The 17,186-nt window shown below is 34.4% G+C and overlaps 1 protein-coding gene and 1 pseudogene across 1 annotated transcript; both read right to left on the minus strand.

Moving 5' to 3' along the window:
- Nucleotides 1–13,470: 13,470 nt before the first annotated feature.
- LOC107893583 (thioredoxin-like protein YLS8) lies at nucleotides 13,471–16,771 on the minus strand (annotated as a pseudogene).
- Nucleotides 14,691–15,836, minus strand: LOC121212306 (probable protein phosphatase 2C 10). Its single transcript, XM_041084765.1, has 3 exons — nucleotides 15,743–15,836; nucleotides 14,918–15,039; nucleotides 14,691–14,831 (listed from the first exon to the last, which is right to left on the minus strand). The coding sequence occupies exons 1-3, from the start codon at nucleotides 15,834–15,836 to the stop codon at nucleotides 14,691–14,693; spliced, it is 357 nt and encodes a 118-aa protein (XP_040940699.1).
- Nucleotides 16,772–17,186: the final 415 nt, after the last annotated feature.

The raw sequence follows: 17,186 nt of genomic DNA on the forward strand, positions 1-17,186 counted from the left end.
CATAACATATCTATATTTCATTTTCATTACTAGAACTCAAACACAAGACACTTATCATCCATTACCATTTTCGGCTCAATAGCCACATACAAAGGGCATGATTTTGATTTTCTTTATAATATAATCTCTATACGCATTCGGCTGCCCGTCATAAGTATAAACCAATTACCTCAATATATAATTCAAGTAGAATCATTATATCACCGTTTATTTGTTATGCTTATATGTCATGACTTAATCAAATCATAAACTAAGTTCCATTACTCGAAGACTTACCTCGGATGTTGTCGAACGACTTCAACGGCTATTCGATTACTTTTTCCTTTCCCTTATCAGATCTAGATCCTTTTTGCTCTTGAGCTTAATTTAAAACAATTGAATTCATTTAATTTCAAATCAAATAGGCGATTTAATATAATACATGTATATTATAAGGTTGAGGTACATATGACTTAATGGTTAACTATCAAACACCATACGCATATATATATATTTTCTCTAGTCATGCACAACCCAACTTCTTACTTAGGCATTAACAATTTTTATAGATATATGCATATCTATGTTAAGGCCGATTATATATTTAATACATTCTACAAATATGGTTATTTGTATTGACTAAATGCCATTTTGTCTCAAGTTATTCTTATAAGCACATCCATCCAAATACATTCGTACTTAAACATCATTGCATATACGTATATATACAAGAACCATTCTTAACATACTTACTACTCATTTACAAAACAAAATACTCATATCACATTTATAAAACTACAAGCTGAATATACCTATACTTACCTCACTTAAACATCAACCCTCAATTTCTTTGACAAAGCACATTTCCGAAAATGATAAGGCAATATAACAGCCTTTAATCCAACTTATAATTCATACATATCACATTCCAAGCATTCACTCTATTCTATCACTTAAAATACAAACATTACTCAATAATTTCCTAGTTCAAATTCGGCAATTACACCAATTCACTAGATGATTTATTATTATTATTGTTCATTTATTCAAACTACTTACAAATACCTTAAACTATCTTAATTAACAACCATTTGTAACTTATTCATTAAACATGAAAACAACCATATATCTCTTCCATTTCCTACCATGGCCGAATGCTCAAGACACCACACCATTTCAAATTTGGTCATGGGTTAAGCAAAGAACTTAATGACTAACTCAAAAAAAATGCTAAAAATCCAAGAATCATCCTTGAACTTACCTTGATTTAGCTAACCACCATAGCTGAATTTCTCAAAGATTTTTCTTTTCTAGTTACGGCAATAAGGAGCATGGATGGAGAAACTTTGGTTTATCCTCCCATTAACTAGTATTTTATTAACCTTATTCCTTATTTCATTTTGTAACATAAAATTATTAGCATAAAATATTAACACAAAATAATTATAATATGTTTTAGTCCATAACATGGCCGGCCACCATCTAGAATTTGGCCAATTTGACATGCAAGTACAAGCATTTTCTAACATGCATCAATAGGCCACTTTAACATTTGCCTAGCACATTTCTAAATTTTCTCACACAAGTCCTATTTAATAAAATTCACTTACAATTAACAAAATTCAAACATGAAATTTTCACACATGCATATATACATATAATAAGCATCAAATATGACGGTTAATTATTTTTATGACTCGGTTTTGTGGTCCCGAAACCACTTTCCGACTAGGGTCACATTAGGGCTGTCACAACTGTCCCCTACTTTAAGAAATTTTCGTCCCCGAAAATCTTACCGGTAAATAGGTTTGGGTATCGTTCTTTCATAGAGTTCTCAGTTTCCCAAGTAGCTTCTTCGATCCCGTGTTTGAGCCATAACACCTTTACTAACGGAACCTTTTTATTTCGCAACTCTTTCACTTCACGTGCTAGGATACGAATCGGTTCTTCTTCATAACTCATATCGGATTGAATTTCAACCTCTGATGGATTAATTATGTGCGATGGATCAGATCTATAACGTCGAAGCATCGAAACATGAAAGACGTTGTGAATCTTTGCAAGTTCAGGGGGTAAACTCAATCTATACGCAACTAGACCAACTCGTTCGGATATTTCATATGGCCCGATGAACCTCGGACTCAATTTGCCCTTACGACCAAATCTGAGTATCTTTTTCCAAGGTGAAACTTTAAGAAACACTTTATCTTCCACCTGATACTCAATGTCTTTTCGTTTCAAATCCGCGTACGACTTCTGACGATCTGAGGCTGCCTTCAGACTTTCACGGATTACTTTTACTTTCTGTTCAGCATCTTTAATCAAATCAACCCCGAAGATTTTATTTTCACTAAGCTCGGTCCAAAACAACGGTGTACGACATTTACGACCATACAAAGCCTCGTAGGGTGCCATCTTAATGCTTGACTGAAAACTATTGTTGTAAGCGAATTCAATCAAAGGTAAATACCGCTCCCATGAACCACTAAACTCAAGGATTCAACATCTCAACATATCCTCGAGTATCTGAATTATTCGTTCAGATTGACCATCAGTCTGGGATAAAAAGCGGTGCTAAAATGCAACTTGGTACCCAAAGCTTCTTGCAATTTCTTCCAAAATCGCGAGGTGAATCTCGAATCTCTATCCGACACAATAGAAATGGGTACCCCGTGCAATCTTACAATCTAAGAAACATACAATTCAGCTAGTTTATCCAATGAATAATCTGTACGTACGGGAATAAAATGAGCCGACTTAGTCAGTCTATCAACAACAACCCAAATCGCATCTTTCTTACTTGCCGACAATGGCAACCCAGATACAAAATCCATCGTGACTCGATCCCATTTCCATTCAGGTATCATGATCGGCTGAAGTAAACCTGTAGGCACTTGATGTTCCGCTTTCACTTGTTGACATATTAAACACTTCGAAACAAAATCAGAAATGTCTTGTTTCATACCATGCCACCAAAACTGACGTCTCAGATCGTTGTACATTTTCGTACTTCCCGGGTGAATTGACATTCGGCTACAATGAGCTTCGTTCAGAATCATCAAAATAAGTTCTGAATTTCTTGGAACACACAAACGGCTTCTGAACCTCAAACAATCGTCATCGTCAATTTGAAACTCTGATTCCATATTCGAAACACATTCAGCCCGTTTTGCAACCAATTCATCATCAACTTTCTGAGCTTCACGAATTTGATGAATCAACAAGGGTTTGGCCTTTAATTCTGCTACTAACACATTGTCGGATAGAACAGACAAGTATACATTCATCGCTCGTAAAGCAAATAGTGATTTACGACTTAAAGCATCCGCAACCACATTAGCCTTTCCCGGGTGATAGTCAATGACAAGCTCATAATCTTTTAACAACTCAAGCCAACGTCTTTGTCGCAGATTCAAATCTCTTTGAGTCATCAAATATTTGAGACTTTTGTGATCCGAAAATACATGGCACCTCTCACCAAATAAGTAATGTCGCCATATTTTCAAAGCGAAAACGATGGCAGCTAATTCGAGATCATGGGTTGGATAATTTTTCTCATGTGGCTTCAATTGCCTCGACGCATAAGCTACAACTCAACCTTCTTGCATCAATACACAACCCAACCCAAGTAAGGATGCGTCACTGTAAATGACAAACTCTTTGCCTGATTCAGGCTGCACTAGTACTGGAGCTTCAGTCAAATAAGCTTTTAGTTGATCGAAACTTTTCTGACATTTTTCTGTCTATTCAAACTTAACATATTTCTGAAGTAGTTTCGTCATTGGTGTGGCTATCATCGAGAAACCCTTTACGAACTGTCTGTAGTAACCGGCAAGTCCCAAAAAGCTCCGAACCTCAGTAATATTTCTCGGAGGCTTCCAGTTAAGTATGGCTGAAATTTTGCTCAGATCAACTCAAATACCCAATGCAGATACCACATGACCCAAAAAGCTAACTTCTCTCAACCAGAACTCACATTTACTGAACTTTGCATATAACTGCTTATCCCGTAAAATCTGCAACACTAATCTCAGGTGCTCAGCATGTTTGATTTTATCTCTTGAATAGACCAAGATGTCATCAATAAACACAAATACAAACCGATCCAAAAACGGTCTGAAGATCCGATTCATCAAATCCATAAATACCGCAGGGGCATTAGTGAGCCCAAACGGCATCACTAAGAACTCGTAGTGGCCGTATCTCGTTCTCAAAGCAGTTTTGGGTATATCCGAATCTCGAATTCGCAACTGATAATAGCCCGATCTCAAATCTATCTTTGAAAACACTGAGGCTCCCTTTAGTTGATCAAACAAATCATCAATACGTGGTAACGGATATTTATTCTTTATTGTCACTTTATTCAGCTGACGATAGTCGATGCACAACCTCATGGTTCCGTCCTTCTTTTTCACAAACAATACTGGTGCACCCCAAGGTGAGAAACTTGGTCGAGCGAAACCTCTATCCATCAACTCTTGCAACTGAGCTTTCAATTCCTTTAATCCCGTTGGTGCCATACGATACGGAGCTATCGAAATCGGTGTAGTCCCAGGTACAAGTTCGATACCAAACTCTACCTCCCGAACAGGTGGTAACCCCGGTAATTCTTCGGGAAAAACATTCGGATATTTACATACCACTGGTACCGATTCAAGTTTCTTTTTTGGTTCTTTATTATCAAATACGTATGCAAGATACGCTTCACACCCCTTTCTCACATATTTTTGAGCTAACATCGAGGATATTCTTGTTGGCAATCCATTCAAAACAGTAGACTCAACTCGGATTATCTCATTATTTGCACACCTTAAATCAATAGTCTTACTTTTGCAATTCACAACTGCATCATGTATGGTTAACCAATCCAAACCGAGAATAACATCAAATTCATCAAATGGTAAAAGCATCAAGTCAGCCGGAAAACAGGAGCCTCGGATTATTAAGGGACATTTCTTACACACCTTGTCGACAAGCACATAACGACCCAAGGGATTCGACACTCGAATTACGAACTCAGTAGACTCAACAGGTAAAGTCTTACTGGATGCTAAGGTCTCACATACATATGAATGAGTAGAACCAGGGTCAATCAATGTAATTACATTAGTATCAAAGAGAGTGAAAGTACCGATAATAACATCTGGCGAGGAAGCATCCTCGCGTGCGCGTATAGCATAAGCTCTAGCAGGAGCACTAGCCTCAGATCTGGTTGTAGCATCTCTAGATCCTCTCTGACTGCCACTAGCATTCCCCATATTTCTGGATGGTCTACCCCGAGCAGTAGTAGCACCTGGTTTCCCACTCTGATTTACATTTCGTTCAGACAGTCTCGGGCAATCCTTGATAAAGTGGTCAGCTGATCCGCACTTATAACAGGAGCGATCATGGAATCTACAACTCCCCGAATGCCATTTACCACAATACTGGCACTCTGTTCTATCTCGACGATCATTTCCAACACTGGCAACCGAAGTGACTCGTGTACTCACAGGGGGTCGATCACGATCTCGTCTAGAAAAGCCCGAAGTGTCTTTAGACCGGCCTAAATCACCTCTAAATTTCTTCGATGACTGTTGAAAGGGCTTTCCCGAAGATCTCTTACGAAACTCCTTTGCTCCCATATCAGCTTTTCTTTTCTCCTTACTGAGCTCTTCGGCTTTGCAAGCTCGCTCGACAAGTATCACAAATTCTCTGATTTCTAAAATGCCAACATACAGTTTTATATCATCGTTCAGTCCATCTTCGAAACGTTTACACATTACAGCTTCTGAAGAAATGCATTCTCGAGCGTACCGGCTAAGCCTTACAAACTTTCGTTCATAGTCAGTAACCGACATGGAACCTTGTTTAAGTTCAATAAATTCTTTCCGTTTTTGATCCATGAATCTCTGGCTGATATACTTTTTTCGAAACTCGGTTTGGAAAAACTCCCAAGTTACTTGCTCTTTGGGCACAACAGAAATCAACGTATTCAACCAATAGTAGGCAGAATCATGTAGCAATGAGATAGTACACTTTAGGCATTCATCGGGTGTGCAAGATAGTTCATCAAGTACCCGAATAGTGTTGTCCAACCAAAATTCAGCTTGCTCGGCATCGTTGCTGTCTATAGCTTTAAATTCAGTAGCCCCGTGTTTTCGGATTCTGTCAACTGGGGGCTTATTTAACCTTATTTGGTCAGTTACCGGAGGTATCGCAGGTGTAGGGGTTGTATTAGTCAGGAATGGGGGTTGTGGAACAGCCGTATTAGTTCGAATATACTGATTGAACCAATCATTCATCACGCTATAAAAAGCCTGTCTAGCTTCATCATTCTGATTACTAGCAATAGGTTAAGAGTCCACCGGCACTGTCCCTTGTGCGGGAGCAGGCGCTACACTCTCAAGATCATCAGCTACCACTCGGTTGGGATCGGGATCCATTACTATAAATAAACACATTTTTAACTGTCAGAAATCACCACACTATCAAATAAACACATAATGGCATGTATAGCTAGACCCGGACGTATTACGGTAGTCCTAGAATCGACTAAACCGTAGCTCTGATACCAATAAAATTGTAACGCCCCGTACCCGAGACCGTTACCGGAGTCGAACACGGGGTGTTAACGGACTTAATTCATTTGCTTACACAGTTCATTTTAAATTTTCTAGACAAGCTGGCTAACTGCATCACAGTCACTTTAAAAATCATATCTCGAGTTCCAAAACTCGAAAACTGATTCCGTAAATTTTTCCTGAAACTAGACTCATATATCCATCTACAAATTGTTTTCTAGAATTTTTGGTCGAGCCAATTAGTACATTTTATTAGTTAAAGTCTCCCCTGTTTCAGGGTTCGACTACTCTGACCTTCATGCATTACGACTTAGATATCTCCCTGTACAGGGCTTCAATACTTATGCCATTTATTTCTAATGAAACTAGACTCAAAAAGGAATCTGTACATATAAAGCATGACTTCTAATTATCTCTGGTTAATTTATATTATCTCTGGTTAATTTATAGTGAATTTCCAAACTCAGAACAGGGGATCCAGAAATCGCTCTGGCCCTGTTTCACGAAAACTTAAACATCTCATAAAATACGGCTCATATGGTCGTTCCGTTTCTTTCATATGAAAATAGACTCATCAAGATTCGATTACATAATTTATTCATTATTTAATTACATTTCTACTATTTGTAGTGATTTTTCAAACTCACATCACTGCTGCTGTCAGCATCTAGTTTAAGGTAAATTTCACCTATCTCATAGTTTTCCATGAATGAACTAGCCATTTGTCATACATAGCACCAAAATGATCGTGATTAACCATTCCAATGGCTAATCATTACCAAGCATTTCCATACCACTCAATGAACAATATAAAAAATGATTATAATGCTATGCTCAAAATATATATAAGCCATTTTCGCATGGCTATCCGAATATATACATTACCAAAAGGTACTTGATTAACAACAAAGGTCAGTCCTATACATGCCATTATCAAAGTTCAACTAAAAGAGTACCAAAAGGGCTTTGATAGTGTGGACGACTTCGACTTTGACACTCCCGAGTCCGATAGCTGACGAACAAAATCTATAAAACAGAAAATCAAAGCAACAGAGTAAGCATTTTAATGCTTAGTAAGTTTAAATAATGAAATTATTTACGACTAAAGTATAGCGTTCATATGACTAAATGAATAATTGCATATACACATATTCACAAAATCATACTTACTTCACGCTTCAACCAGTATATTCGTACACAGGGGATCAAACCTAACTAAGGCCGGAAGTTTGTCAATCAATTGAGCGAATACTATTAAAAAGGAATCAACTTTCCGATACATATACGAAACATACCTTATCGTTTGGATTTTATGAGCGTATTAATTGAAATTATTACAGCAAGATCGCTCATTTCCAAACCCAAGTACCTTCGGGATTTAGCCGGATATAGCAACTCGCACAAATGCCTTCGGGACTTAGCCCGGATATAGTAACTCGCACAATTGCCTTCGGGACTTAGCCCGGATATAGTAACTCGCACGAATGCCTTCGGGACTTAGCCCGGATATAGTCACTAGCACAAATGCCTTCGGATCTTAGTCCGATTATCATCCGAATAATCATGCACATATATCAATAAATCATAACACATCTATATTTCATTTTCATTACTAGAACTCAAACACAAGACACTTATCATCCATTACCATTTTCGGCTCAATAGCCACATACAAAGGGCATGATTTTGATTTGCTTTATAACATAATCTCTATACGCATTCGGCTGCCCGTCATAAGTATAAACCAATTACCTCAATATATAATTCAAGTAGAATCATTATATCACCGTTTATTTGTTATGCTTATATGTCATGACTTAATCAAATCATAAACTAAGTTCCATTACTCGAAGACTTACCTCGGATGTTGTCGAACGACTTCAACGGCTATTCGATTACTTTTTCCTTTCCCTTATCAGATCTAGATCCTTTTTGCTCTTGAGCTTAATTTAAAACAATTGAATTCATTTAATTTCAAATCAAATAGGCGATTTAATATAATACATGTATATTATAAGGTTGAGGTACATATGACTTAATGGTTAACTATCAAACACCATACGCATATATATATATTTTCTCTAGTCATGCACAACCCAACTTCTTACTTAGGCATTAACAATTTTTATAGATATATGCATATCTATGTTAAGGCCGATTATATATTTAATACATTCTACAAATATGGTTATTTGTATTGACTAAATGCCATTTTGTCTCAAGTTATTCTTATAAGCACATCCATCCAAATACATTCGTACTTAAACATCATTGCATATACGTATATATACAAGAACCATTCTTAACATACTTACTACTCATTTACAAAACAAAATACTCATATCACATTTGTAAAACTACAAGCCGAATATACCTATACTTACCTCACTTAAACATCAACCCTCAATTTCTTTGACAAAGCACATTTCCGAAAATGATAAGGCAATATAACAGCCTTTAATCCAACTTATAATTCATACATATCACATTCCAAGCATTCACTCTATTCTATCACTTAAAATACAAACATTACTCAATAATTTCCTAGTTCAAATTCGGCAATTACACCAATTCACTAGATGATTTATTATTATTGTTCATTTATTCAAACTACTTACAAATACCTTAAACTATCTTAATTAACAACCATTTGTAACTTATTCATTAAACATGAAAACAACCATATATATCTTCCATTTCCTACCATGGCCGAATGCTCAAGACACCACACCATTTCAAATTTGGTCATGGGTTAAGCAAAGAACTTAATGACTAACTCAAAAAAATGCTAAAAATCTAAGAATCATCCTTGAACTTACCTTGATTTAGCTAACCACCATAGCTGAATTTCTTAAAGCTTTTTCTCTTCTAGTTACGGCAATGAGGAGCATGGATGGAGAAACTTTGGTTTCTCCTCCCATTAACTAGTATTTTATTAACCTTATTCCTTATTTCATTTTGTAACATAAAATTATTAGCATAAAATATTAACACAAAATAATTATAATATGTTTTAGTCCATAACATCGCCGGCCACCATCTAGAATTTGGCCAATTTGACATGCAAGTACAAGCATTTTCTAACATGCATCAATAGGCCACTTTAACATTTGCCTAGCACATTTCTAAATTTTCTCACACAAGTCCTATTTAATAAAATTCACTTACAATTAACAAAATTCAAACATGAAATTTTCACACATGCATATATACATATAATAAGCATCAAATATGACGGTTAATTATTTTTATGACTCGGTTTTGTGGTCCCGAAACCACTTTCCGACTAGGGTCACATTAGGGCTGTCACACAGTAGGTTTAATCGTGTCTATTCCCATTTGAACAAATATATGCAACATATTAGTAAAAATTCGACTAACAGTTTCTCCAGATTGTTAAAATCACTCTGTTGCATCTGAATTTGATTCTCTATTTCTAAGAATGTACAATGATAATTCTAACTTCTCCATCGCTGATACTTTCCCATGCTTTAAGCCATAATTTGTTTACAAATCATGCAACAAGCTGTGAAATATATTTTTTGGCATCCTAAAACTATTCATGAAACTATCATCATGCCCATTTAATACTTTGTTCACCCACATTTGACCTGTATAATTTGAATCCATACATGGCTGCATAGTGAAATAAGTTTCATTGTGTACCAATACATTACCTAATACATATTCTTCCTCTTCATGATAATTGTTGTGCTCAACTTGTGTAACAATTGTGGCTATTCTTTGTTGAGCTTCTTCACTTAATTCAAGGTTATCATAATTCATATCAAAACTATTATACACATTGTTCAATTCATTCATAACTTGAAAAAGTAATCAAATGAAAATAAATTAATATTTTGTGACATTCTATACAACACAAAGAAACTTGAGTAAAGGCATAGCATAGAATTACCAAACATAAAAAATATCATACATTAGTTTTACACATAAAAAAGTAGCATAGTCATATTACAGTAATAATCTAACGAGTTTATGGTGAAGGTGGTTGATGGAATGGTTGGAAGGGAAATGAGGATGTTGCTACCAATGATGAAAATGATGCAATTGGATTTTGTTTAGCATACTTACGTCGAAGCCACCAACCCTAACATCCAGATCTAAGTTAAAACAACACTTCTCGTTTCACCGGTATATGAAACATTTTGATGGTAAAATAGTACAGTTCATTCTTTTTTTGGAATTTCATCTCCCAAAGCACGCAAAGCACCCATTGCATTTGAAATAGTATATTGAGAGTAAGGAAAAATAATTTCATTCACTGACTTCCTTGGACTAGCCATACTCTCAGACAACTACTCAATCTGAGTGGTTAATGTATTTTTTGATGATTTTCTACTTGACTTGATTTTTTTCCTTTACCGTGTACAACCTTAAGTGTTTGCTTTCTTCGATTAGGAGTTTCATGAGAAGGATTTGATGGTGCCTCATTAGGAGGAATACCTTCATTCTCATTACTATGTTCATCTGAATCACCAAATCCTTCATTAGGTGTATCATCTCCTATAGGAGCCCTACTTGGAAAAAACACCAGACGAAGGTGCTCATGCATTCTCTCCAGTGACTACAATGCCACCAAACATTTGCCACATTAACTCATTCCATTGTGGTTCAATTCCTTTCTTCTTAAATCCTTTAAAATCAAGATTTTCCTACATAATATGTTAAATGTTAAATGTTATACTAAGATTTTTATATTTGTAAATTATTAATTTCAGTAAACTTTATGCATTAAACTGATGATAAAGTTAACAATAACCTGTATTTTTTCAGCCCACTATTCTTTGGTAGCATCGACAGTCTGTTTAAATAGACACCATCTTATACCTATAGATTCCTTAAGCAACTCCCTCTATAACCTTCATTCCTTTTTTAACGTATCCCGCTTGTTTTTCAATTGAGGTTTTTCATTTTTTTTGTGTTTTTTCTTGAAAAAGAGCAATGACATTTTCCATCATTTTGAGTTTAGATGAGTTGTCGGGCTATTACCAGAATTGACTTCATTCGTGCAAAGTTCACAAAAAATCAACGTCAGATCATCATCCCAAACGATTTTTGTTACTAAGGTACTATCTTCCTCCAAAAAATTTCGTGTCTTTACCATTTATTATTATTTTGATTTTAAATGTCGACCAATATAAAACCATAAATATATATATCATAATAAGCATCATTTAAAGATCACCATTATAACAAATGCAAGCAAACATATATCTTAAGATATCATGGCATTACATACAACCACGCATTTGTAAAGCTGCTTCAATATTTCTAATAACTGATCAATAATCCGATCTAAACCCGAAAAATTTAGAAACGAGACGAAAATATAATACGAACATGATATCATACTTAACATCCCCAAGGAAAAGCTATATATATATTTGCATTCATCATAGAAGTGAAAACAACATCTCATATTTGTAGCTACCCAACTGATCCATAATTCGATATAACAAAGAGGCAAACATATTGGCAAATTTTCCAAAACAATGTTGAAAAATAACATCAGTTAATATAATAAGTAAAACAATATCTCATGAAATCACCCCCATCAATTAGAAAATAACAATGAAAAGGACAAGTTGAGGCTAAAAAATCCAATAATAAGAAGTAAACCGATTAAGGAAACACACAATGTGAAGAAAACCCAAAATTTTAAATATATGAAAAATTAACATTTAGGAAAAATACATTATTTTTTTAACAGAGAAAAACAGGGAAAATTTGGGGAAAGAAAAGAAGAAGACCAAAACAACATTTATATCATGAAAATGAAATGACCCATAATCAGATAATTGTTCTTTTAGCTACTTGAAATCTGAAACATAAGTTCTATTATGTAATATGAAATCTGAACATAAGTTCCTAGTTCTATTTACAGGAAAAGAGATCTTAAAACTATCCATAATATCCTAATATCATGTAATCAACACAAATATATGAAAACTAACCTTTAGGCAAGAAAAAAGTAGCAGGCACAACCAAGAACAAAGCAAAAAAGTAGGGAGAAACCAACAATAATGACTATTTCAGTTCCCAAATATGAAAAAAAGTGATTGTTTCGTTCCCAAATCTGAAAACAAATAAGGTTGGGATGGAAATTAGTTTAACTTTCAAGGATAAAAAAGTAAAATAATAAATAAAAACATGGGTACTTTTGTCTATTAAAAATATCTGTTGCTTTATTGTGCAAAACTAGTGGTAAAACCTCTAATCAATTTTGAGGCTATCAATGTGATTAAAATGAATTTCATCGCACTGTTGATGCTCATCCAAACACAGCATCAATGAAGTTGATAGCAGTTTTTTACACCAACTACACCACACTAGCGTTAATCGCCAAACCAAAGGAAGACTTAACCTAAAAAAGCTATTCTTTTAATAATAATGTCACATCAGAGTGTATGGATAATATAATATTTTAAGAAATATTAAATTAACACATAAAAAGATTATTGTCATTATTTAACTCTTAACCAAAAAGAAAAACCTCAAAGGCTTTGCCCCCAAACTAACACCATATTTGCTTGGGAGAATGAAATAGGACTGTAATGTAATAAAGCTGTAATCAGTAATTCAATTGTTTGGTTAAATGGATTGAAATAGAGCTGTAATAATATTCTTGTATTTGATTGAATAGAATAGATGTTGTAATAACATAAGAAAAAAGACTTAAATGGCCAAAATACCCTTAGTAAAATTGTTTTAGGTAGATAATTATTGTTATTAAATTTTAATAAGATTATTATTAAATATAATTTAATAAAAAAAATTTATTTTAACATAATTATTATTATTAAATTCAATTAAAACACTTGTTCCCTTATCAAACAACTGTAAGGAAAGTCACTCCAAGCCAAGGTGCTATACTGTTAACAATCATCAGAATCATCAGAAGAGCACATAAAATATATATTTCAAAGTATATTCATGCAAGCATTGCAAACGACACATACATCTACATACACAGTTCATAATGAAAATAGTCTGTGTTGAATTCGTGAAATATGACCATTAAATCTTTCTGATCAACTATAGGTTGCAAGAAAACTCAGTAGCGATACTTTGTTGAGTAACCTTTCGAAGCAATTACCAGACCACGACTTTTCTTTGCCCCACAGTTTACAGTCTCAATGATTTCTATGAATTCCTGTTTGTCCCTGAGAGCCTAGTTAATCTTGTTGTTATTACCAGTGCCAATATTAATCATAATGTGCTTGTTTATGAAAAGGAACATCACTCTCGATGGATCGTAAAGTTCAAACATCGTGTTAAAATCAGGCACTTCCGTTATGTCTACAAGATAAATCACAAAGAAAGTTCTTTAGTGTTCCGGCGACAGAAGCAAACACCTCATCCATTTTAAAATGAAAATAATATAACTAATTAATTGATTGCAAAATTAAGTGAAAGTATAATGATAAAACCATTTTCATTCTAGGGGAAGCAAAAACAAGTCGACATTCAAGCATTCATGAATAAGTAATGACAGAAAATGATGCTTCCAGATATGCGGCACTCAAAAGAAGAAAATAGAAAGGCAAAATGTTATGGAAAAACTATTGAAGTCCATGATCTTGCATGCACCCCAAAGGTAACATGCTCAAATATTAACAACACAAAAACCATTTCCTTATTATGTCAATAAGCACAACCAGCTGCCAAATGTAACTTTGATTAATGTAAGGTACCAAGTTCAGTATTGAAGGACTTGACCAAAGGTCTAATAGACCAAATAAGGAGAAAGCTAATATACTAGTAAAATAGAAAGTCATTATGAAAAGCTCAATCAATATCTCATTTTGCTTACTTGGAGAAGATTCTCAACTTAAGTATTTCCTCGAGTCACGATCAAAGCCAACTTCATCTATACACCACATAACAATATACATTCAATTCCTAATCACCTTCATAAAGAAATCAAACAATATCAACATCTGAACCTAATCGATAAAAACAAATTTACATGGGGTGATAATCCTATATTTTGTTCTTTTTATGAAGTGCAACCCTTAATCCCTATGGTGCTTGGTATGTATTTTCATGTTGGTTTGATTCACAAATTAACCCTGTGTAAACAAACTCTTATTTTAGGTATATACTACAAATCTCATCTAAACATTTCTATCCTTCAAATATAACGACAACACAAGATATGTCATCTTTACTGTCTCTTTTAACCGCTTCTGCAATTAGTTGTTTCGAAGCCTTTTGTGGGTCTTTAAACTTTTTTGCAATATCAATAGTCTCTTGGTTACTCATCACCTGGATTAAGCATATGCAAAAGGAAAAATAAATCATATAAAACTATTTCTAGCTCAATAACGAGACACTAAAGTAAAGTGTTTTACCTTCCAAAGGCCATCACTTGCAAGAATTAAAATATCTGTATTGTTATCTATGTTGGTCCATTGAATGTCGGGATCTGATCGTAGATGCGATTTAAGGCTCTTGTCATCGAAAGCACGTGAAACTGCCAGTTATCCATTAACTTTAGGAACATCTCCTAATAGCTTGCACAAACAACACATTAACAATATCATTATATTAGCAAATTAGAAATGCAGGGTCGTACTTTACGCAAGGAATATGATGCATATAAATCAACCAAATTAGAACCAAGACCTTAATACCACTCAATAGTAGAAACCTGAAGTTTTCAAGCATTGATTTCTTTCTTTGTATCTTCACCATGTAGGGCTAACAAACAAGAATTAAAATGATAAAACATAACAAAATGGGGTCTGAAAATTTACTTTTTTGGTTGGCAACACCAAGATTCTGAATGCAATGGAACATGACATTTCAAATTTGTAGTAGCTTTAACATGCCTAATGCATTTGTACTTTATAACCAACACAAAGACATGCCTTAAAAGACCATTAAGTTGTTATACAACAAGGAACAAAAACATAAAATAGAGCGCAGAATTTCACTAGTGATTGATATGTGAAAAAGGAAAGACAAAACACTTTATGGTACTACAAGGTTAGAAAAGTTGATAGAGATGATCTCTCTCTATGATTACAAAGAGGCTAAGAACTAAATACAAGCATTAAGTATTAGAAGGATCAAGACCATTGAAAAACACTCAGCAAATATGACCAAAAAAATTCATTGAGTTATTAACATATATGAGCAGATGTGAACAAGCTCAAAGAATTAACTTCTAAAACTTGGAAGCAATAGAAGACGTGACATATTTGAGACGAATCCACCTATGTTCTCAATGTTGCCTTGTTCAATGATGGGTTCATGATCTGTTGTCATCTGTATTGCTTGACTCCCTCTAGAAAGAACAACACGTGAATCTCTTACGTTTTCCACACATAGTTTTATTCCATTTATCAATGTTGTAGTTACAACAGTGGATCCACCACGACCAAGTCTGAGCTTTGTGAAAGAATTGCCTGATCTGTTTTCTCATAAGTCTAAAGGGGTCAACCTAAAACTCTTCCAATAATAAGTGAGAAAATGTAAGCATATGATGTTTTAAAAATAATAAAAGCAAACCATTCGAAAATGATATGGCACATCCCACCTTCTTTAGGATATTGGCAAACAAGTGCTTCTTTAGGTAAGATGATATAATATCTACCAAATGACCATCGTAGATAGAAAAAAGCCCTAACTCATGCTATAGAATCTGCATGAACTTACCGACATGATAATCCTCCATAGGATGATTAGCTTTCCCTTTTACTAGGCTGAAACCAAACTTTATCATACCCTCATGGCTTTTCCTCTTACCAGAACCTAAATACGAACGCCCTTCTCCAAGATAAGATATGACCCAATTAACCTCTAAATGGAAATCAAAGATCAATGGATTGAAAATCCTACAAAAACTTGGTCCAAAATCAAACCTAAACACACCCAGAAAATTGACAGAGCAAAAGAAAATGAAAACCTTGGCTATGGCAACTCTACTAAGAGAAAGAAAATGAAAGCAGAAAAAGAGTAAAGTGGAAAGAAAAAGGGTAGGAAAAATGATAGAGGAAAATGAAAGGAATAGAGGGAGAAAATGTTTCCCTAAAGGATGCTTGATGAAGGGGAGGAGTGGTATGCTTAGAGTCAAATGAAGCAAGGGAGTGATTGTCTGGGTGAGGGAGAGTATTTTTGAGGTGAGAAAGGGTAAAATGGAAACAGGGCAAGCATCGAATCAATAATCAGTGAGGAGGAGATGGAATAGAAATGACACAATTTCTGTACATAAGCCCGTAATAGGGGGCATTCCATTGAACCAAACAACTTTTTGTGGTGGGTCCACAGAATAGAATTGTAATGACTGGCATAATATTGAACCAAAGAGAGTGTAAACTCTAATCTAACTCCAATGTCATGAATTATAAACCTCAGTTATTATTATTTTATAATTTTATTTAATTAGTGTTGGAAAATGCATGCTATGAGTTAAAAAAATACTTAAAAAAATATTGAATAAAAATTAAAAAAAAAGGTGATATTCTAATATAATTTAAATTCATTCTGCAATCATCTCATCCCATAATCTTATATGCATTAATCTTTTTAGAAAGAGGTATTCATACGCATTGTAATAAATAGTGCAGATTTAGATTTTTATGAATATCTAATTTGTTTTTTTTTTATAAATATTCT

Source organism: Gossypium hirsutum, chromosome A13 (assembly GCF_007990345.1).
Source record: "Gossypium hirsutum isolate 1008001.06 chromosome A13, Gossypium_hirsutum_v2.1, whole genome shotgun sequence".
Taxonomy (NCBI): domain Eukaryota; kingdom Viridiplantae; phylum Streptophyta; class Magnoliopsida; order Malvales; family Malvaceae; genus Gossypium; species Gossypium hirsutum.